The sequence below is a fragment of the Ochotona curzoniae genome, unplaced genomic scaffold (assembly GCF_017591425.1).
Source record: "Ochotona curzoniae isolate NIBS_2020 unplaced genomic scaffold, NIBS_Ocur_1.0 contig_3520, whole genome shotgun sequence".
Lineage (NCBI taxonomy): Eukaryota > Metazoa > Chordata > Mammalia > Lagomorpha > Ochotonidae > Ochotona > Ochotona curzoniae.
In genome coordinates this window covers 18,065,664-18,093,037 of record NW_024465894.1, presented here as the reverse complement: position 1 = coordinate 18,093,037, position 27,374 = coordinate 18,065,664, and the positions used below count along the sequence as shown (strand labels likewise).

Below are 27,374 nucleotides of genomic sequence, written 5' to 3'. Positions count from 1 at the left end.
TGTCCTGAAGTTGGTATTACTCTCAAGAAGTTGGTATTACTCTCAAGCGTCTTTTCGTACTTCCGTCACGTTTATTTCCATAAACACTGCGTGGTATTTAGTGAGTTTTTAAAAGCCCACATAAATGTTGCATCTTGCACGTAACCGTCTGCCAGGATTTCCCACCTCGCGTGTTTGACACCTGCTAGGCACAGCTGAGAACTGAGGGGGCGTGGCGGGACTGCCGTGGGCGGGGCTGGCCGAGGGGCGTGGCGGTGGGCGTGGCGGCGGGCGGAACTGGGGCGACTCGGGGCCTCGGGGCGGGGCGGCTCGTTGCGGCCCGGAGCCCGCCACCATGGTGGCGCTCGAGGTGTATCTGGTGGCGGCGGCGCTCCTGGCCGGCCTTATCTTCTTCCTCACTCGCAGCCGGCGCCGGGCGGCAGCAGGTAGGAGGTGCCGCGGCGTCAGGGCCGGCGGATCGCGGCTCTCGGGCGGTCTCCTCAGGGCCGCGCTGGCCTAGGCCGCGGTGTCGCCGCTCCTGCGCACGCGCCGGCCGTGCTGCCGAGGCTGACGAGTCTTGGGCGCGAGCATGCGCGTTTGTGGGGCGTGGGGCGTGGGGCGCCCCGGGCGGAGCCCCGCGTGGGCACGCGGTGTCTGCCCACTCGCCCCTGGCCACTGTCTCCTTGAAGCAGTCCATACCTGTAGTCCCAGAGGGGCCAGGCACACACCCTCCCGATCTCCTCTTCGGAGTTCTGCCCGCTGGAAGGCCCAGGGGATTAGCAGGCCTCCAAGGCTGGCCTCTCTCCGAAACTGACAGCCTCCCCGCCCTGGGGAGAGCCAGGGTGCCACCTTGTCCTCGGCTCTCCCGTCCCTCGTCCTTACACCTGACCAGAAGACCGCGTCACTGGCCAGGACTCAGCCGCACGGGTTGCCCACCCTCCAGTCCCCTCCTTTAGCAGCGTTTGGGTAGGGTTGTGTGACACTCTGGGCTCCCAGGCCACCTGAGCACCTGTGTGTCCCCGGGACAGGGGAGAAAAATGGGTGAGGCAGGTAGCTGGAAACGCAGCCCCCACCAAGGAAGTGTTTGATGCAGGTGGGGTGCCCCATAAAAATCACAGCAAGGGAGGCAGGGAATAAAAAAATCGTGCCGTGGGCATTGGAGAAAATCTAGGGACATGAGGATGGGAGTCTTGATGGAAGAGTGGAGTATCTATCCCTGTGGGAGCGAGGTGTAGGCCTGGGCTGCAAAGGCCTTGGTGGTCAGACGGCTGCAGGTGCTGTGGGTGCAGGAGGCTGAGGCCTCCGGCATGCTGCCCCACCTGCTGCCTGCAGCATTGCGGTTCTGTACCCTAAGCCGGTCCAGAGTCGCTGCCCAATGACGAGGAGCCCATAGCAGCAGGCCGGGTGGCCCAGCCCCGGTCTCTGGAGCCGGAGGAGCAGCGAGCTGGAGGTCGGCCCCGACGTCGTAGGGACCTCGGTAGCCGCTTGCAGGCCCAGCGTCGGGCCCAGCGGGCTGCCTGGGCGGAAGTGGATGAGAACGACGAGGAAGCAGGCATTCCAGGTAAGGAGGATGGAGGATCCAGCCTTGTGGGGAAGGGAGCTAAGTGGAGGTGTGGGACACACAGGCTCAGTGTGGGAGGGGTGTTTGGAAACCACGAGATGCAGCAGGGGAGATGACTTGGGAACTGGCCTGTCATTGTGGAAGCCAGCAGTTCCAGACCCTGAGCGAGGTCCCACTGATCCAAGATGTGAAAATGTCTTCACACCGACCCAGCCCACTCCTTGTAGCCCTGCACCCTTATTGGAGTGGGGTCCCTGTGACCGTGGAAGGATTTACACAGAGGCCTCCATATCCCTGGTGCTGGCAGACCAGCAGGGCCCTTAGGAATTAGCTCCCTTGGTTCAAAAAGCAACCCGACCTTGTGCCATCCCTCCCATCCCAGACTTGAGGTCAGACATCCTTGCTGAGCAGCCTCAGCGGGCCTGGTCCCGGGGTTAGCCCTGAGATCAGAGCTGCCACTCACATTGGCTGTTGTGGGACAAAGCCACTAGCCAGTGACTGCTCCCATTGCCCTCAGCAACTTTTGACTGTGGTAGGGAGAATGTCACATGTGAGGCTGGCATACGTTTCCCCATGAGTTGCCTGGAAGTTTGGTCCTGAAAGAAAACCAGGGACTGTTGCAAGCCTGGGTACCCAGGGCAGTTGGTGTCTGGCACCTCCTGCTTTACGGCGATTCAGGACCTAAGGTCTGTTATGTTGTCCTGGGGTTCCTCTCCTCCTTCCCCTCTCTAGGTCCCCTCACACACATGTGCGCATGCATGCGTTCAATAGGGTGCCTGTGGAGCAGGTGCCATCCCCTTGTGAGGAGAGAGATGAGAGAGGGGTGGGCCCGTTGTTACAGTCCAACCTGGCTAGGACCTGAACTGCCTTTTTCTGACTGTCCACAGCCCAGGAGGAAGAAGGTGTGGAGAAGCCAGTAGAAACACATGTGTCTGGGAAAATTGGAGCCAAGAAACTCCGGAAACTGGAGGAGAAGCAGGCGCGAAAAGCCCAGCGTGAGGCAAGTGGGAGGACTGGGGTGCAGCTCTGGAAGAGGGCAGGGCATCCCCCCTTCTTTTCTCTCCCCTAGAGGGCCCCCTCACCTGCTGGGCTAGTGTTGGCTGCTTGCTTGACTGTGAGCTCTACGGCCTGTCCGGGAGGGCCAACCTCTAGCTGGGGATGGGGGCTACACCCCATGAACACTTCTCTCCAGGCAGAGGAGGCTGAGCGTGAGGAACGGAAGCGTCTTGAGTCCCAGCGAGAGGCGGAGTGGAAGAAGGAGGAAGAGCGGCTTCGCCTGGAGGAGGAGCAGAAGGTAAGGGTGACCTCTGACCTCTGACCCCCGACCACTTGCTTCCTGAGCAGCACCATGAAACCCTGCAGGTTGAAAAAACCCTGCAGGCTGCGAAGCAGGCGGCAGGCCGGGTTTACTTGGTTGCTGGACTCTTTTTGTTTGTTTGTTTGTTTGTTTGTTTGTGTATTGGCCAAATAGTCTGTAGAATGTTCCTCCAGTTGCCATTTTTCTCATGGGTAGGCAGGGTTACGGGTTGGAATGAAGAAAGCAGGTGAAGTTCCTTGTTTCAGACCACATCCCGAGGGTCTCCAGTGGACACCTTATCATGGGCGAGGCTGGCCTGGGTTACTGGACTGAGGATGTGTGTGTCGGATGTCTCCCCGATGATGTCACTGTGTTTTTCCTGTCTTCCTGTGCCCGTCCCACATGTGAGGAGTAAGGGATTCGGCTGCACCCCCTTGAGGAGAGAGAGCATCTGCCCATGTTACTGTCCGTGAGTCTCCCGTGCAGGGATTGGCTCTTCCCCGGTTCATCCAGTCATCTCCTCTTATCCCTGTGGGCTCAGAGGTGTTTACTTTGAGCTTTGTGCCGGAACTAGTGGCAGCTGACTTCTGGTCTTGCTCTGGCTGCTCCGGCTTTGGCCCTTTAAGCTGGCTGCTGTGTGTGTTTTGCATCACTTCATTGTTTTATGTTTTGTACATTTTCTTGCTTTCTGGTTCCATAAGGTATTTCTAGCTCATCCTGAGTATTTCCTGCCACAGCTTTACCTGTGTGTGTATGTGCGCGCCTTTTTAAAGAACTGTTGTCCTTTTTTTTTTTTTTCATTATTTTACTTATTTGAAAAGCAGAGTAACAGAGGCAGAAAAAGAAGCAAGAGAAAGATATCTTCTCACATGATGGTTATGATACGGGCTGAACCAGGCTGAAGCCGGGAGATAGGAACTCTATGTGGGTCTCCCACATGGGCCATCTTCCCAAGTTGGATCGGAAGCAAAGCAGCTGGTACTTGAACCTGTACTCCAGTATGGGGTACTGGCATCACAAATGGCAGTTTAATGCACTGCGTCGTAACACCAACACCTACCTTTAGATTTAAACACATTTTTTTCTTGGACTCAGTGTTGTGACTTGGTGGGTTAAGCTGCCACCTGAAATGCCAGCAGCCCATATAGTCACCAGGTGATGTTCTGACTGCTCTACTGAACCAGCTCCCTGCTAATGTGCCTGAGAAAGCAGTTACGAGTGGCTCAAGTTTCTGGACCCCTGCACTCATGTGGGAGACCTAGAAGTTCCCGGTCCTTCTCCAGGTTTTAGAGTCATTTGGGGAGCGAACCAATGAATAGAAGATCTCTGTCTAACTCTGCCTTTCACATAAGCAAATCTGAAAAAGATTTTTTTTTCCCTCTGTGCTCTGGAAAATGGATTGTGTTTAGGAGGAGGCTGTTGCACCACATGAATGTGGCGAGGGAGTACCACGGATAGGCTGATGCATTTTCTAAAAGTTAGAGAAAAAATTGGGACATAGGACCTCGTTTCTGACCAGCAGGCAGCAGGTTGAGTGATTGCCCAAGCCAGGGCTCAGTAGGAAGACCAGCGATGAGGAGATCGCGTAGTCTGCCTGGTGCCAGTGAGATGACCCAGCAGCCATGTCACAAAGGCAGAGGAATTTGGGCAGAGATACAACTGTGACAGCCACTGAGAAGGCAGTGCTTATGCATGGCAGGAACCTCAGCCAGGTGGGCTAGGCAGAGTGCGGAGAAACAAGAAGGGGCAGAGCTGTGATGGCAGCAGCAGGAAAGACGCCCCAGGGAGCAGGAGGAGAACCTGGAGAATGGATTCAAAGGGGCTAACTTGCAGGTAAAGCTGCTGCCCTTGTGAAATAGCAGGTAAAATTACCACCTGCCAGCATCCTATGTGGGCATCCATTCATGTTGTAGCTGCTATAGCTGCGCCACTTCCTTTTTTTTTTTTTTTTTTGAGATTTATTCTATTTTCATTACAAAGATATACAGAGAGAGGAGAGACAGAGGAAGATCTTCCATCCAATGATTCATTCCCCCCCAAGTGACTGCAACCATTAGTGCTGCGCCGATCCGAAGCTAGGAGCCAGGAGCTTCTTCCAGGTTTCCCACGCGGGTGCAGGGTCCCAAGGCTTTGGGCCGTCCTTGACTGCTTTCCCAGGCCACAAGCAAGGAGCTGGATGGGAAGTGGAGCTGCCGGGATTAGAACCGGTGCCCATATGGGATCCTGGCGTGTTCAAGGTGAGGACTTTAGCTGCTAGGCCACTGCGCTGGGCCCATGCTGCTCCACTTCAATCCAACTTCCTGCTAAAGGCTTGTGAAAAGTAGGAGAGGGCCCAAGTGTTTGGGCCCCAACCATCCACATGGGAGACCCAGAAAGCTGCTGGCTTTGGCCTGTCCCTGCTCTGTCTTTGTAGCCATCTGTAGAGTGTACCAGTGGATGGTTCTGTTCAGCTCAGAACCTGGGGCATCCCAGACAGTAGCAAGCCATGTCCCTGAGAGCTCGGCTCCAGGCCCTGCACCCTGCAGGGAAGCAGGTACCAGAGCAGAGATGAGGTGGGTATGGTTCCCAAATTCCTGATTCTTGCTCCTCTGTGTCTGCAGGAGGAGGAGGAGAGGAAAGCCCGGGAGGAGCAGGCCCAGCGGGAGCACGAAGAGTACCTGAAGCTGAAAGAGGCCTTCGTGGTGGAGGAGGAAGGCGTGGGCGAGACCATGACTGAGGAGCAGGTGTGATGCCCGCTGCTGCTGGGGAGCCCTCCTTTCACCCTGGAGGGTCCCACCTGTGGGAATCAGGGCCACCTCCCCATCCCAGACCCCAAGCTGGCAGTGGTCAGAGGCTTTGTCCCGGGAAAGGTGCCTCTGAAACCCTTACCCTAGGGGCCCTGCCGTTTGTGTGGGCAGGCGAGCATGGGGCTCAGCACGTGGGTAGGCAGCCCCAGGAGGTGGGCCAGCACAGACCCTGGTGGCCCCTTCCAGAGAGCCGCTCACCCTGACTTCTCTGCTCCTCTAGTCCCACAGCTTCCTGACAGAGTTCATCAACTACATCAAGGTAAGAGGCCTCAGGCCAGCATGGGCATCAACTCCGTCTCACGTGTACCCGTGGTGTGCCTTCTAGGCTGGGGGTGGGGGCAGACATGAGCCTGGCTCCAGGATGTTCATGCAGGGGTTCCAGAGGCTGGTATGCTGGCCCCAACCATGGGAGGCCCTTCTCTGCTAGCTGAGGGTGCAGGCGTGTGGGCAGGGCACAGGCACGGCCTTTGAAGGCTGTTGCACACCCTGGGCTTGACAGCTTCGCTGCTCCTCAGACCCCACGCGCAGAGTGAGTCACCATGTTTCCAAGCCTCTCCACGTGTGTTTCCTGTCAGTCCGTCACAGGGAGGCTCTGCTGAGCTGAAATAAGCGTTCCTGCCACATGCTCTGCCAGGAGCTTCAGAGATAGTAGGAGGGTGTTTCCCTGGGAATGTAGGGTGAGCAAGGCAGCAGTGGGCCCTTCCTGCTGCAGCCACCCCGACAGCAGCACAATGCCACGCGGGGTTGCATAAGAGCGACCCGTGCCACCGCACTCAGTTCTCAGCAGCAACCCCTCCCACAAAGGATGTGGTGAGGGGACAGGTTTGCCAGCGCAGCTCAGAGGTGCAGAGGCGGCTCAGGGAAACGGGGCAGAGGGAGCGGGGGCGACGGCTTGTAGGGGGTGGCACTTGGGCTGCCGGGGAGCCAGAACTTGTGTAATTCTCCCCCTACCTCTGCTGAAAGCAGCCCTGGGAGGCCTCCCACAGCTTTGGGCCCAGTGCTGCTCAGAGGACAGAAGGCCAGCTGCCCCAACAGGCTGGACATATCCCCTTCTAATGGAGGTGTTTCTGCACCAGGGCATCCAGAAGGGCATGCAGTGCGCTGCTGCTGTTGGGAATGTGCTGTCCCCATCTGCCTGGGAGGGCAGCCAACAGGTTGCCTCCAGGAAACCTTCTAAAGTGGATTTAGAGGAGAGGGTCAGCTTCAGGGTGTCCCTCTCCCCTTCAGAGGGAAGACCCCTGGACAGTTCTGCCCTTGCCTTTGGAGGTACCATTCATAGGGAGTCCTGGAACTCTGGGAGCTTGGAGGGTTCTGTGGCTGTGCTGTCTTGTAACGACAAGAAAGTTTCTAAATTTAGCCCCCCATGTTGCTCCCCACTTCCAGGAGAGAGGCTCCTTTGCCCTAAGATCTGAGAGCCAGAAAGCATGTTCTGTGTAGCCTTGGGTAGCTGGGTCTCCTCATTCACCTCTCCTTTCTGATCAAGGGTGGGATGGGTAGATTCGTTTTTCCAATGCACCTTGGGCCCTAGCAGTGCCTCGGCCCAGGTCCTCGGGAAGTGCCTGTGGTGGCTTCATGACCCTGCTCCGAGCTGTTCCGGAGAGTCCCATGCCTGCTCCCTGGGTTATAGAGAGAGGCCAGCTGGCCAGGTCACCTTGTGCTTGCCCAGCTGTCTCTCTCCTGCCTGCCTGCTTGCGTATTCAGTTTGGCATTTCAAGCAAGTCACATGCCATCTGCAGCCGGGAAGGTGTCACCATGTCACTCCTCCCCCAGCTCCCTCACTGTGGAAGATCATGGAAGTGTGAAGGACCACCTCTTTTTGAGTCACATGCTGTCTGTGGGAGAGGTGGGGGTGCTTGAATTTGTATTCCCAGCCATGTACCCCACAACTGAAGTTTCCAGTGGGAGTGTAGGGGCAGCACGTGCAGTGTGGCACGTGGCTGTGTGTGGCAGGCGTTCAGCAGGCTTTATGCTGCTGATGGTGTTAAGAGTGTGTGTGCAAACAAGTGTGGGCATGTCACGGCTATGGGGGTCCAGGCCAAGGGGCAGGGAGCCAAGGTGTGGCAAAGTGAGCTCCACTTCCTCTGCTGAGAGCTGCCCTGGGCTTGGGGCCTTGTCCACTCTTCCCATCCGTGAGTTCGTCTGTCTCAACAGGTGGCCTGTGAGTTCAAGGGTAGGAGCTGTTCCACCCTCTCAGTACCTTTCCTGGTGACAGTGTTTAAAAATAGCTTTTGGTGACTATCATTTCCTTTGTTCCTCTCCTGGTCTTTCTTCCAGCTGGGTGCAGGGGACAAGGAGCTGCGGGCCCTGGTTGCTCCCTGTGTGTCTGTCTCAAGTAGTCCCCAGGCCAGGATGGGACATGGGAAGGAGGGGATAGTGTGGGAAAGAGCCTTCCTCCCACATAGGGAATGAAAGTGTGTTCGTGTGTGTGAGTTTGTGTGTCTGTGAGAAGCAAAGATCTCTCATAGGAGCATGCGCTGGCTGATCCAGCCACTCACCAGAACAGATCAGCACGCACATCTCCGAAGGTGGTCATGCTCAGCTCTCCCTCTCTTTCCTTGCAGCAGTCCAAGGTCGTGCTTCTGGAAGATTTGGCCTCCCATGTGGGCCTGCGGACTCAGGTAAGCCCTGGAAGGTAGCCTGCTGGCAGAGGAAGCCTGCCTTCAAAATAGAGCCTTACTGTCCCTTGCCCCCAGCTGAGAGTATAGGGTAGAGGAAGCTCTTGCTTCCACAGCAGTCATACATTTTTATTAGAAGAAAAGATAGGAGAGAAAAAGAAAAAATAAATAAATTAATGAATTAAAATCTAAACTCTCTCATTCCATCAGCCCCAGCCCAAATCCAGTTACCTTGACAACTCTCTTGCAGGCAGGCTGCACCAGCGTGGTGAGAACACATCACCACTGCTCCTCTCAGCTGGAGGCAGGCCTGCACTGGGAGTGTGGCTGAGCCCAGGACCAGAGCTTGTGCCCCAGCTGAGAAGCACCAAGTGTCATTGGGGGCACGTGGGAGGGCAAGGTGATCCGACTGTAGGAAAAGGAAGGTTGCAGGTGCCAGGGGGTAGCAGTACCTGCCTCGGCTCTGAGAATTATTCTCTTCCTAGGATACCATAAACCGCATCCAGGACCTGCTGGCTGAGGGGACTCTGACAGGTGAGAGGATGAGGATCACCGCCAGCCCTGGCTTGGGGCACATCTAGCCACAGAGGACTGTGGGGTCGCCATCCGGATCTGGGCGGGCTGTGCAGGGAGGGCATCCTGAAGTCTGGGAAGGTGTGTAGCCAGTAGGACAGAAAACAGGCCCGAGTTGAGATTGTCAACATTGACTTCTGCCAGGCCTGGCCAGGCCAGGCACAGAGGAGGCCTGGGAGGATCTGAGGCAGTTATGAGTGGACCAGCCCAGGCAGGGCTCAGCCCCACGACCTGTCTATCCCCACAGGTGTGATTGATGACCGAGGCAAGTTCATCTACATAACCCCAGAGGAACTGGCTGCTGTGGCCAACTTCATCCGACAGCGAGGCCGGGTGTCCATCGCCGAGCTTGCCCAAGCCAGCAATTCCCTCATTGCATGGGGCCGGGAATCTGCTGCCCAAGCCCCTGCCTGACCCACTTGGACTTTGGAGCTGGAGTGGCCACACATCTTCAGTTACCCCCCAGCATTCCCTGCCATCCTGTGGCAGGGATGGTGCATGGCCAGGCAGTTGCAGATTAAAGACCTGTGAGCTCTAATGAGCTTGGTGTGCTTGCTGTGGCAGGAGAGCCTTGAGGCCTGGATGAACAGGTGACACAGGCTTCAGAAGGCAGGTTTCCTGGGCAGGTGATGGAAGTTCATTCAGAAAACCCCTGTTTCATGCTTACTATGTGCTTTTGTGCCTCATAGCTCAGTCCCTAAGATCTAAATGAGGTCCTTCTCTCCCTCCAACTGCCCTTGGAGTGAAAGTGGGGAAGCCTCTTAGGCCATGTCTCTTCAGCCATGTCTCAGAATTGCAAAGAAAGTCTCACTGTTTTTAATTCAGGCTGAGGAGCCTAATGTAGGGCTGAGAGCCCCTAGAAGAACGGTAGTGAGAAGGGCCAAGCATGGAGTCCTGGGGAAGATCAGCCTTTGGGCGAGAAGGAGCGGGAAGGCAGTTTGAATAAGACAATTGTGCAGCTGAGGGACACTGCTCATGTGGTCAGTCCTGTGACTCCAGTCCTACATCCTGCACCAAAACTGGTTTAAACAGTGTGGGTGATCCCACACCCTGGTGGATTTGAGAACCATCTGCTGAAGGGTGGGTGTGCCATGGGAGATATGCATCTCCTGTGAGCTGTTTGTGGCATGAGCATACTGCTGTGCTCATGTTTAAATGGGTAGTTTTGATACCAGGTGGCCCTAAACACGAACTGCCTGCTTCCCCCAGTGCCTGGTGGGGAAAACAGTTTTCTGTCAAGCCCAGGGTGAGCCATCTAAGTGGATGGTGATGCCAAGGCAGGACAGGGTCTTGCCCTGTCAGACTCCAGGACAGAGCCTTCCTGAGGGCTTAACAGGTGATTTGGTTCATTTGGTGCCATAAGCATTGAGTGTAGGACTACATTTCGGGTAGGCTGTGGCACTACTTCCGTCAGCCACCGACTTGGAGTCGGCATGGGAAGGACCTCAGGCAGTGCTTGGGAGGCCATCTGGGGCCCTCAGCCTAGTTCATTAGCATCACCAGGGGAGTTTCCTGTAGTCTCAGGCCAGGTGGCACCTGGGACCAGTTGAATCAGAACCTCTGAGCTTAATCTGAGCATTAGCAGCAGATTCCAACACATGGCCAAGATTAAGAACTGGAAGGAGGCAGGGCTGGGGTGGAGTGACAGGTGATGGAGTTGCAAGGAATTAAATTTCAGGCAGCACTTCTGCCCCACCCCCTCCGCCCTTCTGCTCTGCCATCCTCTGCTAGTACTGTACAGGTAGCCAGATGCCTGAGGCCACCCTCATGTCTCAGTCCCAGTGTGGTGCCCCAGGGCCAGGACTAGGAGAAGTAGCAAGTGAAAGACACAAATGCAGGTAGCAAAAGTTTAAGCCCCAATTACATAAAAGCATAAATAAATTTTACAGGCTACCCTGCAGAATATAAGAAAAGCATAAATCATTAAAGTAAAATGCGGTTGAGGTTTTAACCTACTACGCCATGGCATCAGCCCCACAGCAGCACCTTGAAACTAATATAAGGGACCAGCCCTGTGGTGTGCAGGTTAAGCCTCAGGCTGTGGTGTTTGCATCCCGGATAAGTGTCAGTTTAAATCCTGGCTGTTCCCCTTCCCAACCAGCTCCTTTCTAATGTGCTTGGGAAAGCAGCATGACATGACCCCAGTTCTTGGGCCCTTGCATCCCACGTGGGAGAGCTGGAAGAAGCTCCAGGCTTCTGGCTTCAGACTAGCCCAGCTCTGGCTGTTGTGGCCATTTTGGGAGTAAACCAGCAATTGGAAGATATTTCTCTATTCTCTTAAATCTGCCTTTCAAATAAAAAATAACCTAAGTGCTACTATAACAGTACCACAAAGTATGCAAAACAACATAAATCATTTAAATTCTGTAGCTTAGTAGTCACACATGTACTGGGCTAGAATCAAGATAAGGATGCATTCTTTTCTGGAGAGTTCAAAATTTTACTTATCTTTATTTTATGTGAAAGATCTTCGGCCTCCTGGCTCATTCCCCAAGTGCCCACAACAGTCGGGTCTGGGCCAGATTAGAGCCGAGAACCCAGAGTTCTGTCCACGACTGTCGTGGGGGTGATGGGGACCCAAGTGCTCCTCCCGTTATTGGAAGCATCTAGCTAGGACTCAACCCCAGATACTCTCATGTGGGTTGCAGGTGTCCTGAGCATCAAGGCAACCGCTGTGCCAGACGCCCGGCCCTGGATATTGTTTTAGAGCCTGCAGAGGCCACCCACATTTCTTGGCTGTGGATCTTTCCTCCAGCTGTGAAGTCGGCTATGTTGCTTCTGTCCAGCCTCTAGCCAGAGCTCTTCACTCTTCTGCTGACTACAGGGAGCTCGGTCATTGCACCGGGCCCACCTGCTCATCCAAGCGGATTCTCTTGTAAAATCAGCTAATCAGAAACCTTAATTCTATCTACCACTTTAGTTTTCCTTTTCCCTATCATATTCACATATTCGTATTTAGAGAGTAAAACTTGGAATTCTGAAAAAGGAAAAAAGGATCCTATCCACGTGGATCCTGTGAACTATTAGGGAGGACAGTGATAAAGTCAGTCACACAGATTTACATGCCTTGTCAGCTCTGGCGTTAAGATCATCTACTTTTATAATGAGGGGCCCGGTGCCATGACCTAGGGGCTAAGGTCCTCGCCTGAACGTGCCAGGATCCCATATGAGTGCCGGTTCTAATCCCAGCAGCTCCATCACTTCCCATCCAGCTCCCTGCTTGTGGCCTGGGAAAGCAGTCAAGGATTGCCCAAAGTCTTGGGATCCTGCACCCATGTGGAAAACCTGGAGGAAATTCCTGGCTGCTGGCTTCGGATCCGCGCAGCAGCGGCCGTTGTAGTCATTTGGGCAGTGATCTTCCTCTCTGTATATCTGACTTTGCGATAAAAATAAGTTAAATCTTAAAAAAAAAAAAAAGATGAATGAGGAAGATTTTCATCTCCTATGGTTTAGAATTAATCTCTTCAGAGACTGGGTGAGCTCAGCTGTAAAACTGTTCAAGGCTAGTGCCTTTTAAAAGGGCAGATCTAACTTAATTTCTTTTGTAGTTATTGGTCTCATTAAAATTATGTTTAAGTTTTTTCTTTTCCTATTTTGAAGCTTTACTTTGTGTAGTGAAAGACAACTAAAAAACTAGAATCTGCCCCCCACCCTTAGCTCACACATCCCTGCTCTCAAGGACTTTGCCTCACCCCGAGTTGGAACTGCATGCACTTCTGGCCTTTGACCACACTGCCTGCCACTTTCCCCTTCCCTGTGTGTTATGTTGCATGTGTGTGTGTTATATTCTTACTGTTTTTTCCTACTGGAATGCAAACTCCAGGGTAGATTTTTGAACAAACACTTCACATTTTAATAGTTTGTAAAATATCAGAACTTACCTGTTTATTCTTCCAAACTTCTTTTCCTTCTCAATTTTCTTTTCTAGCAAAAGCAATACATGCTCATGGTAAAAGTTATGGCAAAAATTATACTTATGCCTAGGGTGTTGTCTTCTGCTCTCAACATCTCAAGGGAGCTACTGTAGAATTTTAAGATCGGCATTGTGTGGCACTGCGTGTTAAGCTGCCACTTGAGACACCTGCTTCTGCTGTCAGAGTACTGGTTCAAGTCCCAGCTTCTCTGCTTCTGACCCAACTCCTTGTAAAGTATCAGGGCAGCAGATAGTGGAGTCCCTGGCTCCACCTGACCCAGGCTGACCCTGTCTCAGCTGTTATAGGCATTTGGTGAGTGAACAGAGAATGGAAGATCTTTCTCTGTCACTCTTTCAAATTAATTTTAAAAAGTTAATTTCATGCATTTCTTTTCTGCCTCTCTTTGCATGTAGATAATATGTATTCTTTAAAAAATAATAGAAAAATCAAAGGGTGATAGGTATGCGTGTTTCTGCCACTGCTTTGGTTGCTCAATATGGTCATCTTTTTGTGATACTCATGTCAGTCTTTTAAATGGCTGTTGTTAACAGTGCACTGAGTGTTATTGTAACACATTTACTCAATCTTGTGTTAATACAATGATGTACAGAACTTGTATTTAGGGCTTTAAACAATCCTCTTTACCGTCACAGTCAAGTACATCGATAACTGTCCTCATTCATATATTGTTTGTGATGATGTTTCTTCTTTGTCATGGGCCACTGGGTCCAAAATATGCACACTTGACATTTTTACACTCCTCAGCTGTCCTCCCAAAGGGTGTACTGATTTATACTATCAAACCACAGTGTGAATTCTTTGCTCACACAGTCATTAACATGTGATGTGTTTGATCTTATCAAGTTTTAAAAAATATGATCAAGTTGTTTTAATGATTGCTTCATCGCATTGTTGCACGATTTCCTTCCAACAGTTATGGAAATGACCAAACAGGTGGGAATAGTTTTTTTTTTTTTAAGGTTTATTTATTTACTTGAAAGACAGAAGGAAAGAAAAATATTTGCTGGTTCGCTCTGCAAGTGGCCACAATAGCCAGAGCTGAGCCAGATTGAAACCAGAAACCATCTACTGGATCCAGGTCTCCTGCATGGCTGCAGACGCCCAAATATCTGACCCTTCTTGCACTACCTTCCCAGATGCATTAGGTGGGAGTTGAATCAGAAGTAGAAGAGGTGGGACTCTTAACTGGTATAAACAGGATGCCAGCATTATTGCCAGGGGCTTAATGTGCTGTGCCACAATGCCAGCCCCTAACTGTTGGGATTGACTACAATTTATTAATTGCACCTACTAACATCCTGGGGGGAAGACTCCATAAACCACAAGGAGCTACGCTTGGGAATGAACGAACAGGGGCTAGAGGGGGTGGACTTTGTAGTAACAAGAGGATGAGGTGGCCTCTAGATCTTGCCAGGGATGGGATGTCACTGGCTTGTCTGAATAATTCTGAGGGTGCAGGGACATGAACTGCACGTGGTCTGCTGAGTAGGGACATTGGCCAGGGGACCTTGTCCACATAGATCCAGGGGAGAGGGTGACTTGCAATAAAGCCATTGGAGGCCCTTCTGGTTTTAAAGGATGCCAAGGTAGCATATAATATCGAGTCTCATAACTTTAACTGTTCCTGGTTAATTAAGAGGAATCTTTAAGTAGTACTTTTTGAATGAATTGTTGGCATTTGTTACGGTGATGCTTTTTCTCATTAACACATGCATAGCTTATGAATTCATATACAGGAAGACTGGCTTTTATCTTCTTGTGCTGTGTTTAGAATCTCCCTCCAGAACTGATAAAAACAATTGGCTTGCAGGTCTCCCTTCTGTGTGGTCATAATCAGGAACAGTAAAGGGGGAATAATGAATCCTTAAAAGGAAGCCATATCATTGCACAATTCCTGTGCAACAATACCTGTTTACCAGGTCAGGATTATCTGTGCAGTGAAAGTTTGAGAGAATTCTTCCATGAAACCCTTTGAGCCAGAGCCTTATGGGATATATGTCTTGGATATTTGTAACATTTTTGCTTATTTTTGTAATTTCATTTTCCAGAAAAGGAGCCACTTTATCAAGGTTTTCATATGCATTAGCACAGAGCAGGGTCCAGTATGCTCTCATTTCCTTGGTGTTCTTCTAGAACATTGTGAAGTGGGAACAGAGAACTATATAGAGTTTAAGCTGAGATCAAGACAGAGGTGGAGCGGAAATGTGGCAAAAGTGAAAGTGAAGCAAGCAGAATCAGTGTCCTTAAACTCACTTCTGATTTATGATTTGTGAGACAAAATGCTTCTCTTTGGCTAACTCCTCAAATGCCCACCAGATTGGGCATTTGGCAGGACTGCATTGGGCCAAACCCTAAGCTGATCCAACTCTCCCTCAGCAGTGGCAGCACTCAGTAACCAGAGCCATCACCCTGCCTCCCCGCCTGGACAAGGTCAGGAGGCGGGCAAGGGTCAGCACTGCAGGAGACAGACATTGTCATTGTCAGGCTACCTTCCCACTCCTCAAGTGACTCATGGGAAAAAACAGAGTCTTGATCCAAGAAAAACATGAGATAACATCCCAGGATGCAGAGGACAAAAAGACTTATCTGACATGGAGAATACAATGTGTTCATTTTAGGGGAGAAAAAAAACAATGACAGTCTGTTGGCAGAACGGACCAGGAACATCTTAGAAGAAACTTCATTTTTAGAAATCAGATAGGTTGTCTTGTTTGAGAGCGCGAGCTCCCATCTACTGGTTCACCTCCCACATGCCCACATTGGCTGGGTCTAGGCCAGGGCTGCAGCTGAGGCCCAGGAACTCTGCCCACATCTCCCATGTGGGTTGCAGGAACCCACAGACTTGAGACATCACCTGTGCCGCCCAGGGTCTGAGTTAGAAGGGATTCTGCAGTTAACGGCACACAGCCATTGAATAAGCCCTCCTGTGTGAGTCACAGGCATTTTAACTGCTAGCCTGAATGCCTCCTCCTAAGGAAAACAAAATTAAAGGTTTATGTTATTTATTTGAAACGGTTACAGAGAGAGATAAAGGAAGAGACAGAGATCTTCCATCCACTGGTTCACTCCCTAAATGGTTGCAATGGCCAGGGCTGGGCCAACCTGGAGCCAGGAGCTTTTTCAGTGTCTCTCACATGGCTGCAAGTGTGCAGGCAACTGGGTTGCCTTCCGTTGCTTTCCCAAGCACATTGGCATGGAACTGTATTGGGAGTACAGCAGCTGGGACTCCAACCAGCCCCTGTATGTGATAGGGGTGGTACAGGTGGCAGTTTCACTAACTATGCCACAACAACCAGACCCCAAGGAAACTTTCTTAACTTGAAAAGATCTCCTTTGTTCCTGAAAAATTAATAGAGGCCTGCAATGGGACTTAAACTTACACAATGTTTTTTCAGGGTAGAGAAAAATTCTTACTGGCTTGGACAAGCCCAGCTTTGCTATGGCTTTAAGCATCAGAGATGAGGAGATAGGGTCAAGGGAGTCTTGGTAGGCCAAGTTTAAGACTGAGGAATTCTTTCTATAGGCAGGGGCAGGTGTTTGGCGCAGCAGTTAAAATGCTACTTGGGTTCCAGTCCTGCTCCGTTTGAGTCTAGCTTCCTGCTAATGAGCATCATGGTTAGGTCCTTACCATCACATAGGAAAGACAGACTGAATTCAGTCCTGGATGTTGTGGGCAATTGGAGGAGTAAAATAGGAAATGAAAGATTTCTCCACCTGCACAGGAGGTGAGAATGGAGTCATGTCCCATGCCCCACACCCTCCCCTCAGCCTGGTCTAGGCCTGGCTGTTGGTTACATTTAGTCAGGGAACTAGCAGATCGGAGGCCCTGTCTCCGGAATCAAAGGTAAAAAAATTTTAATTAAATTAAAATAGTGCATAAAAAGCTATCAGCGGCATTGAAGCCAATTAGATGGTTGAAAGACAGAGGGAAGTGAGGGTTTTGTAGCTTAACAAAGTTAAAAGCTTGGGCTATACCGGGTCAAGGGGACGCACATACATGGCTGCTAAGGGTAGCAGGCCAGGAAGTGGAGAAGCATGTTACAGTCCTCATTCCATCAGGAAAACAGAAAGGTGATTTGTGAAGCAGAAACTATTCTTATTAATGAATTTAAAGGCAACCATTAGAATTAAATACAGACTTCCTGCCCTGAGCAATCAGCGTACAAGATAAAAGCAAGTGTGAAAATTTTCAGGAAACAGTGAGGAAGGAAAGCTATGAAACAGGCTGACATAAGAGCAAACGCAGGAGCTACAGCAGCGCCATCTCCGGGAAGGGTTAAGTCGCAGCCGCGGTGCCGGCGCTGTAGTTCGCCTCGAGCCCCAGACTCCGGTCACGCTGAACCCGTGACCAGGTTTGCTTCCCCACCCTCTTCCAGGCCCCGGCCTCGGCCCAACGCCGCCTCCTTCCAGCCGGCAGTCCTCCCGGGACGCCTGCGACACAGAATTCTCCCACAGTGAACGGTGCGCACACGTGCAGAGCTGGCGCACAAGGTCGGGGCTCGAGTCCCCCCTCGCCCCCGACGCAGCGTAGGGGCTGGGACCCGGCCTGGTGCAGGGCGCCTGGGAGCGAGTGTCTCCTCAAGTTGTGTGTGGTTTCATCCGCCTTCTCGTCCCTCCTCCGGCGCGTGGCAAGCGTCAAGTTTCCAGGCGGCTCAGTTGGCCGACGCACGGAGTTACTGCCACTCGCCGCCTCCCACCCACGCGCTCTCGCCGGGGCAGGAGCTCCCCTCCGTTGCCACTACGGCCGCTGCCGTCCCCCACTTTGCAGATCTTCAGGGTCCCAGGGCGTCCGCCGGAGGCCGCGTGTTGAAGGGGAGGCACGGGAGAGGGATGGGGCTCAAGATCGCAGTCGGACATCCCCATTCCCAAGCCGGAGAGGCCACTCCCCCTCCCGTCAAAGACGCGGGATTCAGGGAGGACGCAGTCCCGCAGCATTTGTTGGAGGAGACACTGGGAACCCAGGCCCAGGGTTTGCTGCGGAATGGGGGACGCAGCGGGCGACAAGCCGAGGACTTGGGGCGCCCCGGAGCGGGGGAGACCCAGGAGACCCGCGCACCGGGGCGGCCGAGGCGCGCTGTCCAAGGGGTTAACAGCGCGCCCCGCCCCGCGCCCGGGGATTGGCGGCCCCGGGGGGCGTGGCTGGGGGCGGGCCCGCGTTTGCCGCAGCCGCTGGTGGGCGGGGCCGGGCGGGGAGCGGGAGGGGCGCGGAGCGCAGCCGGGCCCGCGCCGCGCGCCCCGCCGGGCGGGCTTCGGGCTGCGCCAGCGAGCCGGGCCGGTGGTGCCCGCGTCCGATACCCAGCGCCAGACCCAGAGGCAGCGAGTGAGTGAGTCCGCTCCACGCCAACGCCCCTCCCAGCTCCGGTCTGCCTCCGTGGCCGCTGCGTCGCGCGGTGCGTCTGGCCGGACTCGGAGCTGGGGAGGGGGCGCGTCCCGCTCCTGGGGTCCTTGGGTGGGGGCGGGGAGGGGAGCAGAGAGGAGGCCAGTGATGTCATGGATGCTTCGCCCGGTCTTTGAGGGGGAGGTGGCGGCCGGAGGGGGTGCGGCCCGGATTATGTCACCTCTTCCCTCTGCGCCCCGCCCCCCGGGGCCCCACGCGTTGGTGGGGAGCACGGGGAGGTGCGGGCGGGATTTCCCCCATTCTTGAGACCCTGGGCACCTTTGTGGACCGTCTGTGGCCAGGGTCTTGCGCTCTCTCTGCTCTGCGGACCGTAGGCTGCTGGTGCATGGCGACCCCCTCCTCCAGCGGAGACTCGCGTGTGTGTGTGTGTGTGTGTGTGTGTGTGTGTGCGCGCGCGCGCGCGCGCGTGCGTGTGCTGGGAGTGGGAGGGGTGCGCGTTGCCGGCCCCCTCAGTCCTCAAGCACCGCTCTTCATAGCCAGGCTCCAGGGGATGATCTAAAATCTCCCCTCATATATCCCAGCCAAGAAGTTCTGGAGATCTCTGCACCCTTCCCGCAAACCCTACAGTGCCCCCACATCCTCCTCCCCACTCAGTCCTTCTTCCCGGGAGCCCTCCCTGATTTCTCTGCCTGAATTCATTTCCTGTTTGCAGCTTTCATAACTACCATTACCCCCTGTTTTGTGTGTGTGTGTGTGTGTGTGTGTGTGTGCGCGCGCGCGCGTGTGTACCAGGGAGGGAGGCCCAGAGGCCCCCAAAATTCCCCCAGTTGGTGCTCCTGGAGCACCCGGAGCCCATCCTTGGAGGAGATTCTGAATGAAATCTTCCTGGAGTGTTGTGAGATGGGTGCTCCTAAACCCCCTTGCGCAACAGTGGGGCATATGTGCCAGGAGGCGGCATTTGAACTGTTTCTAGAAGGCTGTGGGTTAAGCTGAAAGGAGGTCTGTGTGTTGGAGAGGGACTCAGGAGGGGCCCCGGGGAGACTGCTGCAAGCTGTGCTCTGCTCACATGGGGCTAAGGGGAGCCCCAGGCCTTTTACCCATCATGCCTTGACTCCTGCAAGGTAGGTGTGAGAACCCAAGGTGAAATCACCTGCCTAAGGTTCCACCCACCCCCACCCCCTCATGGGGAGCTGTGATTTACACCTGCAGCTGACGCTGTTGTTGCCTCAACTCCCGGACTCCTGCTCTTGGCCCTGGTCCTGGCAGAATCTGGCCAGAGCCAGATCAGCTTTGCCCTTTAGAAGAGTTCCTTGGCAGCTGCTCTGGGAAGGGAATGCAGGCCGAGGAGCAGGCCAACCAGGACCCCTCCCCAAACCCACCAGAAAGGATGCTTGGTGTGGGGATGGGGTCCACTGAGGTTGTTAGGAGGTGGGATGGGCTGGCCTCAGGTGTGTTCCAGCTTTGGGAGAGACACCAGTGGATTGGAGGGACCTGTCTGAGCAATCCCCCAGGAGAGTCCAGTTAGCCCCTGTGTAATGTGTAACATTCCGACGCTGAGGACAGAGGTGGACACCTGAGCAAGGTGTCTTCTGATGTCATGAAGCCGCCTTTGCAGCCTGCTCTCAGTTCCTTGGGTCGGTTGTAGACTCTGAGCCACAAGATAAAGCTCAAACCCTTTCCTTTGGCTCGTTTCTACTTCTCAGGGAGAAAAAACGAATATCTCCAGCTCCCTGCAGTCAGAATGATGGCAAGAAGCTCTTGTGGGGAGCAAGACTCCAGGGAGAGTTTCTGTAGGTTGCTAGTCCAGGGTTCCACAGCCAGAGCCCAGAGAGAGAAGGATGATGGGTGGAAGGACTCTAGGACAACAGTGGGCCATAGTGACACACCACCAGCCCTGGCCTATGCTCCGAGATGCTGGCACTGTGTCTGTGCTGCACCTTATAAGTGGACAGAACACCTGCCCAGGCATGCTTGTCACTCTCCACCAGCACAACAAGCACTCTTGGGGTTTGGTCTGACCCCTACCCAGGCCCCAGCTGTAGCCTCCCCCCACCCCGGCTGGCTCCCTTGCCTCTATCTTTGATCTCTGCCATCAGCAGTAAAACATGTAAAAAGCCGTTGGATCTCAAGTCTCCTGGAAAACGGTGCTCTTCCTGGGTCCTCTCGCTCCCTCCTTAGCCCTCTCACTCACCGTCTGCCTTTCCCAGGTACTACTTTTTCTGAAACCATTCTGTCACGGATACCAGTGATATCCCAGCTGCCAAGTCCAGGGCCCATTCTCCCTCTCGAACCGCACCTCGGCTCCTTTCTTTCTTTGCCACCAGGAGCTGTGCCCACATTCTTTCTATTTTTATTGATGAAAGATGGACAGATAGAGACAGAGGTCTCATTCACTGGTTCACTCCCCAGATGCCTGCACTGGCCAGGGGTAAGGCTGAGCAAAATGGAGAGCTGAGAATGTGCTCTGGATCTCCCACGTGGCTGCTATCACTGAGCCATCACCACTGCCTCTCCTCCACGTTATCAGGAAGCTGGAGCTAGGAACCAAACCTGGGCGTTCCCACAGGGGAAGCAGGTGTTTTAAACAACCAGGCACAACCTCATCCCACACCCCCACATTCTTGAATTCCTGCCTCCTATCTTGGGCCCACCTATTCCTGGCCTTCTTCCTTCCAAAATTTGGGGAGCTCTGCTCCCCTTAGTGTGGGGCTGGGCTCCACACCACCCTGGAATGCTGACAGTCTGTGCTTGCGCCATCAGGTAGGATGGAGGCGCTTTTCTCTTGTTGTCGCCAAAGCACCTGTTTCCCCCTAGGCAGTCTCCTCCTGTACTAAGGGTGTCACCGCACTCTAGTGCCCCAGCCTATCCCAGCCCCCTCCTGTCCCCAGTACCTGAACTCCCATCTCTGAGATTTTTCCAGTTCTTCTCCAACCCTCCCCAGGACTTCCCACTGATAACAAGCTCCAGGCCACTCAGCTGCCACCCTCCCGGCCCCCAACTACTCCCTACCTTGCACCCAGGCTGGTAAGAAAAGCAGCTAGGCGTGTTTAGCATGAGAGGGGTAGCAGACTGGGGAGAGGTGGTGGTGCAGGGGCCAGGGTGAGGCAGGAAATGATGTTGAAGGAGGCCCTCAAACCCAGGGTCCTGCAAGCCTGCATGTGGGGGACCGGCTAGCCACTGGAAGAGGGGTCTGGCTTGCTGATAGACTTCCCAGCCCTAGGGGCCTTCAGTTTCTGGTGTGCTGGCCAAGAGGCTGCTGCTTTGGCCAAGCTGCCTTGGTCTGGGGCCTCAGGGAAAGGACTCAGCGTTAGAAGTGGGCTCCTGGGTAGGAGGCACCTAGGGAAATCCCTTCAGCTTGGTGTGGGGGGAGGTGGCAGATGTCTCTGCCGGGCTGGCTAATGCAGACCTCCAGGGGCCGAACAGAGACAAAGGAACCAGGAAGTGGGGCCTCTCTGAGCACAGAGGCCCCGCTCCCCCTGATCCTGTGGGCATGCATAGAAGGAGGGGAATTCACCCCCACCTCCACCACCAGTGCTGGGAGCCTTCACACGGAGCTGAAATGAACTGGGTCAAGGTCCACTGGGAACGGGGAACGGGGAACAACGGGGAAGGGGAGTAATCCAGGAAGTCTTCCTGATGGCAGTGAATTCTTAGCAGGGTTCTGCAGGCGCTGGATCTTGGGAATGGAAGGGGGGAGGGAAGCCACTGGTGGGGGCGGAGCCCTGCCCCTGTCCCCTCCCACTTGTGGGAAATGCAGGCCCAGAGAAGGGGAGGCACCACTGCTACCACCTCCACAGGCCTCAGCCCTCCGGGCCCTCCCATACCAAACCAGAGACCTCTGGGAGGACTTCCAGCCCCAGCCATCTGTAGGAGCATGGTGTGCCAGGGGTGGTGCCCACCAGAGACACCCACAGCTCCTGTCACCCCCCACTCCACCTGCCTCCAGACTCTAGTTCCTTCCCACAGCACCTGCTGCCTCAGCACACTTGGCACATGGCAGCTTGGTAAGTTGGTCCTATCTTTCCATTTTGCAGAGAACACTGCAGGCTGGGATGGCTCTGATGGCCCCTGCAAAGTCGCAAAGCTGGTTCGGGCGCAGCCCCTACTATGAGAGCAAGGCACCTGGCCCCTTCAGACCGGGCCTCGGAGGGTCCCAGGCTTGAGGACCCAACAGCTCCTCACACCGCTGGAAAGGCAAGAACAGCCTGCACTGGTAGTGAGCTTCTATCTCCTGGACTGCAACACCCTAGGTTCGGGAACTTGCAAGGATCCCTTCTCCCCTAGATCTCCTCCTCCTGCCCCACCCCACCCCTAGTTTCTGGATATAGGAAATTTTCTCTCCCCTAACTTCCAAGCTTCCTAGTTGGATTCAGGTACCAAGCCCATCACCACAGCCCGTGAGGTTGAGTATAGTGGCCTACCCCAAAGTAAAGAACTCCTAAATTCTAGGGGTCACTGTATGGGAGGCTCTTAGAGGCAGTGGGGTTAAACAGAAGCTGAGGAGTAGACAGGGAAAGCTGGGCAAAGCTGGGAGGGTCTGCACCGTGCCCTGGGTCTTTGTAGGATGGGCACCAGGTGGTCCCAGTCCTATGCCTTCACCTTGAAGGTCTGGGAACTCTGTACCCATTAAGGGGCGGGGGGTGGCAGTGGGGCCTGACCCAGCTGCCTTTCCACCTGTGCCCACAGTGCACCCCGACTTAGCTATGGCGAAGCTGGAGACGCTGCCCGTGCGTGCTGAGCCGGGACGGGACCCACTCCTGGCCTTTGCCCCGCGGCCTGCTGAACTTGGACCCCCGGACCCCCGCCTGGCCATGGGCAGTGGGGTGACCCATGCCCAGGAGTTTGCTATGAAGAGTGTGGGCACCCGCACAGGGGTTGGGGGCAGCCAGAGTGGTTTCCCAGGTCCCCGTGGTGGAGGTGGCAGTGGTGGCAGGGAAAGGCCAGGCCGCTGCCCCTCGGAAGACAAGGTTCTCGCCAACTCCCTCTACCTCAATGGCGAGCTGCGGGGCAGCGACCACACCGACGTCTGTGGCAACGTGGTGGGCAGCAGCGGGGGCAGCAGCAGCAGCGGCAGCAGTGACAAGGCCCCGCCACAGTATCGTGAACCCAGCCACCCACCCAAGCTCCTGGCCACCTCTGGCAAGCTAGACCAGGTCAGGCTCCAGGACTGGAGGAGTCACCCACAAGCCTGTCTGGGAGTGGGAGGCAGCCTGAGAGGAGGGCTGGAGGTTGGGGAGCCACAGAGCGGGGTTCTTGGATGTGGGGAGCCAACTGGGTTGGGGACCCCAGACAGAGATGCGCTGAAGGTGGGCGATGGGGCAGAAGCTGAGGTCCAACCTGAGGCCCCCTACCATGTCCCCCCCCCACCACCTTTTTTTCCCTCTTTTTTCTCCTTTGCTTTTATTCAGTGCTCAGAGCCACTAGTCCGGCCATCTGCCTTCAAGCCTGTTGTACCCAAGAACTTCCACTCCATGCAGAACTTGTGTCCCCCACAGAGTAACGGGACCCCAGAGGGACGACAAGGCCCAGGAGGCCTCAAGGGCGGACTGGACAAGTCCAGGACCATGACCCCAGCGGGCGGGAGTGGGGGTGGCCTCTCTGATTCTGGCCGGAACTCACTCACCAGCCTGCCCACCTACAGCTCCAGCTACAGCCAGCACCTGGCGCCCCTCAGTGCCTCCACCAGCCACATCAACCGCATTGGCACTGCCAGCTACGGCAGCAGCAGCAGTGGTGGGGGGGCAGGCTACCAGGACCTGGGAACCTCAGACAGTGGGCGGGCCTCCAGCAAGAGCAGCTCATCCACAGCCGCCTCTGTGGGGCGGCCTGGCCACTTGGGATCTGGGGAGGGAGGAGGTGGGGGTCTACCCTTTGCAGCCTGCTCCCCACCTTCTCCCAGCACCCTGATCCAGGAACTGGAGGAACGGCTGTGGGAGAAGGAGCAGGAGGTGGCAGCTCTGCGGCGCAGCCTGGAGCAGAGCGAGGCGGCCGTGGCCCAGGTCCTGGAAGAGCGGCAGAAGGCATGGGAACGGGAGCTAGCTGAGCTTCGGCAGGGCTGTAGTGGGAAGCTGCAGCAGGTGGCCCGCAGGGCCCAGCGTGCCCAGCAGGGCCTCCAGCTGCAGGTGCTGCGGCTGCAGCAGGACAAGAAGCAGTTGCAGGAGGAGACGGCCCGGCTGATGCGGCAGCGCGAGGAGCTGGAGGACAAGGTGGCCGCCTGTCAGAAGGAGCAGGCCGACTTCCTGCCCCGCATGGAGGAGACCAAGTGGGAGGTAGGGCCCCCACCGTCTGCCTTCCCTTCTGACTCTCTGGAGAACCTCAGAGCAGTAGCCCACTCCCTGGGGTAGGGTGAGAAAGGAATATGGGGGCAAGGAGCCCTTGAGGGCTCCCCCTGACCTGGGTGATTTGACCTCTGCTCTGCTTGTCACCCTGGCCAGTCTGATGAAGGGCTGGGGCAGGGCGGGCTTTCCCCGCATCACCTGGCCTCCCTGTCCCAGGTGTGCCAGAAGGCCGGCGAGATTTCCCTCCTGAAGCAGCAGCTGAAGGACTCGCAGGCCGATGTGTCGCAGAAGCTGAGTGAGATTGTGGGGCTGCGCTCTCAGCTGCGTGAAGGCCGCGCCTCGCTGCGGGAGAAGGAGGAGCAGCTGCTCAGCCTGAGGGATTCCTTCGGCAGCAAACAGGCCAGCCTGGAGCTGGGCGACAGCGAGCTGCCCACGGCCGCCTGCCTCAAGCCGCCACTCACCCCCGTGGACCCGGCCGAGCCGCAGGAGGCGGCGCTGGCCACCTGCGAAAGCGATGAGGCCAAGATGCGCCGACAGGCTGGGGTGGTCGCCGCCGCCTCCCTGGCCTCGGTGGACGGGGAGGCGGATGCCAGCGGGGAGAACGGGACGAGGGCTCTGCGGCGGGAGGTGGGGCGGCTGCAAGCTGAGCTGGCAGCCGAGCGGCGCGCCCGGGAGCGCCAGGGCGCCAGCTTCGCGGAGGAGCGCCGCGTGTGGCTGGAAGAGAAGGAGAAGGTCATCGAGTACCAGAAGCAGCTGCAGCTGAGCTACGTGGAGATGTACCAGCGCAACCAACAGCTGGAGCGGCGGCTGCGCGAGCGCGGGAGTGCTGGGGGCGCCAGCACACCCACCCCGCCGCACGGCGACGACAAGAAGGCCTGGACGCCCTCCCGCCTCGAGCGCATTGAGTCTACAGAGATCTGATCCATTCGCCACCTGGGCATTCGGCCTCCTGATCCGCACCCTGTTGGGAGACTGGGTCCCCAGCATCCCCTCTCTTCTCCTCTCCATCGCTTTTCCCATCCCCACCCCGTGTGCCCCATGTCCCCAGACCAAAGAGGTTCTCAAAGCAGCTGTGACCAAGTTCCTCCCTGCACTGTAGGGTGCTCTCCCAGCTCCAGCCCTGTCACCCGCCACCCTGGGGGTGTGGGGGTGGCCCTCCCAGACCCTCCTGGCCAGGGGGGAATGGAGGAGGAGGGCAGAGCCAGTCGGTCGAGGGCCCAGGCAGCAGGACGGTAGTGCTCCCTTTCATGGCAGCCCTTGTTGGAGATGGAGGCGGCAGGTCTGCAGTGCCACCAGGTGGCCCAACCCCTCTGGGTGGGGGTCTGGGTTACTTCTGTCGGCCACTTGGCATCCACTGAGCGTCTCCGCGCTTGCCTCATAGGCCAGGGACCCTAAAGGGGTCAACACAGGGTCAGCCAAAGGTGGCAGACCCTGGACCTCCTTCCTGGGCAAAATGGCAAGACGAGAGGGAGCAGATGGCCTGCCCGTGGTTGAGAGGGCTACCTGTCCAGCCCCTCCCCACCTCTCCCCCCAAAGGTCTCTTGGGGTCAGGCCTCAGAGGCTGGCCTGGTCCTGAGTGTGTGTGTGTGTGTGTGCGCGTCCCTAATGTGTGTTGAGGGGAGGGCAGGGCTGAGGGCTGGAAACCTTCCCGTTCTTGGCTTGACCCTCGCCCCTTTGGCCACAAGCCCGCAGCACAACAGCCCTACCTGCTTGGCTGACCCCACACCCAGGACCCCCGTCCAGCTCGTAGCACAGCTTTGAAATGCTGCTTGCCTCCCAGCACTCTCCTCAGGCTGAGTGCGGAGGCTGTCTTCCTGTGTTTTGCCCCCTCCATTCTCCCAGCCTCCCTCTGCTTTCACACTCAGAACATCCTCTTCCCAAGCTGCCCGGCTCCCCTCAGCCCTAAAAACAAAACAAAAAACTGCCCTTTTTCTGGTAGAAAAATCCTGTTTGACCTTCCGTGCGCTGCCCACTTCTCAGCTCCACTGGCCCTTGTTTTGGGGGCTGGGAGGGGAGGATTGGATGAGATTCCTGTTGAAGAACAAGGCTGAGCTGAGAGTGACCGTGGACTCTCCACTCCCAGATCCCACATTTGCCCAGGGAAAGGCCTGGCATGGCCAGCAGTAGGGGTTGGCACAGCTGATGCCACTTCCTTCTCTTGGAACCCTCTCAGAGTCTACTTCCCTAAGACAGGAAGGGAAACAAATTTCTAATTCACCAGCAATAAAAATCGGAGGTGGCATGGCCCTCAGCCCTTGTATTTCTCTCCTAAACTCTCTCTTCCTCCCACCCTCAAGACTGAGTTTGGGGGGGGGGTACAGGGTAGAGAGAGCTGGCGACTACTGTGAGCAAGTCCCCCCCAGCCTCGACCAGCCTCCTCCATGACTGGTGACTGTTTCAAGTGCTGTGTGTCCCCCACAAAGACAAAAGTGCCCCTCCACGTGGCCTCTAATTTTGCACACCCCCTTCCCGGGGCGCCTCAACGGGTCTCTTAGCCTGCTAAGAGGCCGTCCTGGCAACCACTGCCTGGTCCGTTCATCTTTCACTGCCCCTAAGCCTGGGCCACAGGGGCTAGGAGAAGAAAAGGCATTCGTAGGGAAAAAAAAAAAAAAAAAGAAAAATGAACAGTCTCAGCTTTGAGATGTCCAATTACAAAATAAATTATATATAAAAATATATATATATAAATATATATCTCTACCATATGTGATGGAAAGACTTTGATTTCCTTTCCCAAAGAAATAAACTGGAGAAACACCTCTTGGCGGTCATTGGTTGCCTGGTGTCTTTACAGGTGTGGGAAGTGAGGCCTGGGCGAGGGAGGGTTGGAGGCAAAGCTGGAGGGTGGCTCGAGGCCCATCTTCTCCACATTACCCGGGCGGAGGTGTCCTTCTGCATTTCTGCCCACTGGAGCTGTCTCTTGACCCGAGACTGCCCTCACAAAGATTTTAAGCTAGTTCCAGACTCAGAGTGCGGTGTGCAGTCACCTAGGCTGGCTTCCCGTGATCGGCA

The 27,374-nt window shown here is 55.4% G+C and overlaps 2 protein-coding genes across 6 annotated transcripts; both read left to right on the top strand.

Annotated features, from left to right (window-relative positions):
* Positions 1–285: 285 nt before the first annotated feature.
* DDRGK1 (DDRGK domain containing 1) lies at positions 286–9,349 on the top strand. 2 transcript variants are annotated; one of them, XM_040981749.1, is made up of 9 exons: positions 286–425; positions 1,334–1,540; positions 2,428–2,540; positions 2,733–2,834; positions 5,438–5,560; positions 5,844–5,882; positions 8,185–8,241; positions 8,724–8,772; positions 9,059–9,349. In XM_040981749.1, exons 1-9 carry the CDS (start codon positions 335–337, stop codon positions 9,223–9,225), a joined length of 948 nt encoding a protein of 315 aa, XP_040837683.1. In that variant the 5' UTR covers positions 286–334; the 3' UTR covers positions 9,226–9,349. The 2 variants fall into 2 exon arrangements, with proteins under 2 accessions (XP_040837683.1, XP_040837684.1); XM_040981750.1 differs by having other exon boundaries at positions 2,428–2,544; positions 2,737–2,834.
* Positions 9,350–17,971: 8,622 nt separating this feature from the next.
* LZTS3 (leucine zipper tumor suppressor family member 3) lies at positions 17,972–25,592 on the top strand. 4 transcript variants are annotated; one of them, XM_040981746.1, is made up of 4 exons: positions 17,972–18,066; positions 22,771–23,237; positions 23,493–24,353; positions 24,579–25,592. In XM_040981746.1, coding segments are annotated over exons 1-4 (2,034 nt in total). In that variant the 5' UTR covers positions 17,972–18,065; the 3' UTR covers positions 25,284–25,592. The 4 variants fall into 4 exon arrangements, with proteins under 4 accessions (XP_040837680.1, XP_040837681.1, XP_040837682.1 ...); XM_040981747.1 differs by lacking the exon at positions 17,972–18,066 and adding an exon at positions 22,228–22,334; XM_040981748.1 differs by lacking the exon at positions 17,972–18,066 and having other exon boundaries at positions 22,771–22,907.
* The last annotated feature ends 1,782 nt before the right edge of the window (positions 25,593–27,374 follow it).

What these genes read in the sequence shown, in the direction of transcription:
- DDRGK1 (XM_040981749.1), top strand. Translation starts at nt 335, where the DNA reads ATGGTGGCGCTCGAGGTGTATCTGGTGGCGGCGGCGCTCCTGGCCGGC. An exon ending in CCGGCGCCGGGCGGCAGCAG is followed by an intron (nt 426 to 1,333) that starts GTAGGAGGTGCC and finishes CTGTACCCTAAG; the next exon opens with CCGGTCCAGAGTCGCTGCCC. An exon ending in CGCGAAAAGCCCAGCGTGAG is followed by an intron (nt 2,541 to 2,732) that starts GCAAGTGGGAGG and finishes ACTTCTCTCCAG; the next exon opens with GCAGAGGAGGCTGAGCGTGA.
- LZTS3 (XM_040981746.1), top strand. An exon ending in CCTCTGGCAAGCTAGACCAG is followed by an intron (nt 23,238 to 23,492) that starts GTCAGGCTCCAG and finishes GCTTTTATTCAG; the next exon opens with TGCTCAGAGCCACTAGTCCG. An exon ending in TGGAGGAGACCAAGTGGGAG is followed by an intron (nt 24,354 to 24,578) that starts GTAGGGCCCCCA and finishes TCCCTGTCCCAG; the next exon opens with GTGTGCCAGAAGGCCGGCGA.